At 41.1% G+C, this 3,388-nt stretch overlaps 1 protein-coding gene across 1 annotated transcript; it reads right to left on the bottom strand.

The window, feature by feature from the left end:
- Positions 1 to 1,199: 1,199 nt before the first annotated feature.
- On the bottom strand, positions 1,200 to 3,382 carry LOC117119905. Its single transcript, XM_033264883.1, has 2 exons — positions 2,021 to 3,382; positions 1,200 to 1,396 (listed from the first exon to the last, which is right to left on the bottom strand). The coding sequence occupies exon 1, from the start codon at positions 3,376 to 3,378 to the stop codon at positions 2,311 to 2,313; it is 1,068 nt and encodes a 355-aa protein (XP_033120774.1). The 5' UTR covers positions 3,379 to 3,382; the 3' UTR covers positions 1,200 to 1,396; positions 2,021 to 2,310.
- Positions 3,383 to 3,388: the final 6 nt, after the last annotated feature.

Genomic DNA, 3,388 nt, shown 5'->3' on the forward strand with positions numbered 1-3,388 from the left:
AACCAACTTGTCACGAGAATACTGAGGAACTCGACCCTTTCGCTGAGGAAGCAGAACGGGTCCCATGTTGACTACTGCCTGAAATGGACCAACTGAGCCGTTGTATGCCTTAATCACAGGGTCAAAGACGGAGTTGTACTCGATAAGGACAGAATGGAACTTTGATTTTATATCCTGGGGTACAATATTATCTGGGTCCAACTTAACTTTATCAGAATGAGCCGAAACAGAAATAGGCTTAGCTATGTAACTTGGAGGCGGTGTAGAGTTCTCCGCTGGTGGGACATAGGTTGGGCGAACTTGGCAGAAATGCTCATGTCGCTTTACAACCTGGGGCCTGTTGGTAAAATTGGGGATACGGACTCTACCAGCTACACTAGAAATAACGTCGTACGGGGGCCAGGATCTTAAAAGTGCAGAAGTGTCACGAGGCAGAAGTGTCACGAGGCTCAAGAGCAAAAACATCATCATTCTTGGAGAAGTCAGGTGGTAAATCTAACTCAAAAAATTCGCCAGGCCAAATAGTAGTTTCTCCCTCTGGAGCGCGCAGAACGCATGCGCGGCGCACGCTAGGAGGACTAGGATGTATAGGACGAGACCCATATACATAGGTAGTTCCGTCGCCCAGAATTATTTGTGTCCTAGCTGGACGAATGGCTATTTCATTCAACTCCATAAATGGGGTGCCCGCGAGTACGGCCACATCGAGTTTCTCGACAACAAGACCTTCAAATTTAAATTCCTTGCCGTCTCTAGTAAACACAATAGAAGTTTCGCCTATGACAGTGAGTGGGGATGATCCGTCTGCCTGATGGGCGGACTGGGAGCTAGTTTTGATGGATGCACCTAATGCAGTGGCTGTGAAAACTGATATCATGTTGCCCCACTGTCGACTGTGATTCGAACGGTATGATGTTGGTGAAACGCGTCTAGATATGGGGACTGTCTGACCTGAACTCTCAGAGCAGAAGGCTCTAACGTGTCACTAACTGGGTCATCGACAGAGTCTGCACTATCATCGATAATGTCAACGATCTGTCGGGCTTTAGCAATGTACCTCCTATCTGACTCGGGCAAATGTGGACATTGACTAAGAAAGTGTCGATCGTCTGGACGACCGCACTGTTTACAGATAGGACACGTTTTGGGTTGTTGAAAACGTGAAGGCTGGTGTAGAATGCGAAACAACTTCAAATTAAAAATTACTACCAATGGAATCAGCATAAGATGTTATGTAAATTTAATCGTTCAAACGTAGAAAGGATGATAAATGAAACGGTGAAAAAATGGTATAACAGTAGTAACGGGACGATGACAAGACGTCTATCGAATACGAGAAGAACAACGTCAACGAGTATGAGTACGTGTACGTTTACGTGTACGTGTACGTGATTCACTGAAACGTGAAATAACCATAAAATACAAATAGCATAATGCAATACAATAATGATGAATGAAAGTATTTTAGCTTTAAATTAATAATACATTCATCCTTGACAATCTTATCTCTTGAAATTAAAATTTGCCTATAATTCAGTATAACAATAATATGCTTTATGTAGCCAGCGTAGACCTGAGCCTAGGCATACAAATAATGTAAACAACTATACGTCCATGGAAACATGCGTGCGTACACGCGCGGCTGCCGAGACAACCGTCGAAGAAGAAGACGTTAGCGTACGCCTTCACATTCAAACATTAAGAATCGCCATTTATCGATTTAATCATCATTTAAAACTAACAGTATTTCAATACTTAAAAGATTAACATATAAAATGATCGAGATAGCTCAATCTACATCTATCAGAGTATTCTTACAACTAAACATTATTACTTTAAACTCTGGTTAAATAATGATTTATCATAAAACTAATCATCGAATCACAAACAATCAATGTCAATCATAAAGATCTATACAAAAAGATAGCGTAAAATACGTTCGCTTGCCTAGGTTTACTTAACATTAAATTTATGCATTCTTAACTTAGTTTTAATCAATATACAGCGTGAATCAACTCACCAAAGTTTTGTAGACATTTCAATTAAAGATTTCGCAACTCTACAGATTCTAGATGGCAAGGCAGGCTAAATTAAGTACGAGAAACTTTACGTACAATTCTTTCCAAATGCCGCCATGGTTACCTTTGTTATACGTCAGCGTTATGACGCCCTCTATAAATCTGGTTAATTAGGCATTACATCCCGGCCCCTTAATTGTGAAACAATTATTCAAATTAAAGATGCATTAACTTCAAGAATAACACAGTAACAAGCAATAATGTTCAACAATGTTCATGTTCATAACAAAATTCACTTTCGATCTTGATCCATTTCCAAAAGCAAGCACAGTTTAGATATCGGTCTCTTCAACACAGAATGTTGAGTCTTAACAGAACAGGATCTCACAAAACCACTGCTGTCTACATTGACTTCCACTATTCTCCCAAGTAGCCAACTGTTTCTTGGTAGCGATTCGTCCATTACAAGCACAATATCTCCACATGTGAGATTTCTTTTCGGGTCGCACCATTTCTGCCTTTTCTGCAACATAGGCAAATATTCTTTGCGCCATCTAGCCCAGAAAAGATTTGCCAAGTATTGAACCTGGCGCCAGCGCCTTCGGGAATAAGCATCATTCCTGTCAAAAATTCCCGGAGGCATTGATGCCTTTTCCTTTAATGTCAGCAGCATACTAGGAGTTAATGGTTGTAGGTCATTGGGATCTGAAGATATTGTAGATATTGGCCGACTATTGATAATACTTTCAACTTCGCAAAACAAAGTACGGATTCCTTCATCATCTAGTTTCAAACATTGTTCTTGTAGTACTCCGTTAATGACCTTGCGCACTGTTCTGATAAGTCTTTCCCACACCCCACCAAAGTGAGATGCGGCTGGTGGGTTGAACTCCCAACGGATACCCATCTGCTTCAACCACTCAGGAATTTCACTGTCATTCCAGGCGTTCACTGCGACTCTCAATTCTTTTTCGGCTCCTATAAAATTGGTGCCATTATCTGTCCTTAATGAGGAAATAATACCTCTCCTGCAGATAAATCTGCGTATAGCATTCAAGCATGAGTCAGTGTTTGCTGTCTGAACAATCTCCAAATGTATGGCTCTTGTAGCCAGGCAAGTAAACAGCAGTCCATATCTTTTGACCATGCTTCGACCTTGTTTGATCTCAAAGGGTCCAAACATATCAAGACCTGAGTTATCGAATACAGGTTTATCGCTCATCACCCGTTCAGTAGGCAATGATGCCATTTTTTGTTGAGAAGCTTTAGCGTTGTACCTTCTGCAAACAACACATTTACTGACAGCATTCTTAATCAGCGCACCAACGCCAAGTACCCAATACCTTTGCCACAAGTCCATTAGTATAGCA

Source organism: Anneissia japonica, unplaced genomic scaffold, assembly GCF_011630105.1.
Source record: "Anneissia japonica isolate Jap-2015-1 unplaced genomic scaffold, ASM1163010v1 scaffold288045_len58451_cov111, whole genome shotgun sequence".
Lineage (NCBI taxonomy): Eukaryota > Metazoa > Echinodermata > Crinoidea > Comatulida > Comatulidae > Anneissia > Anneissia japonica.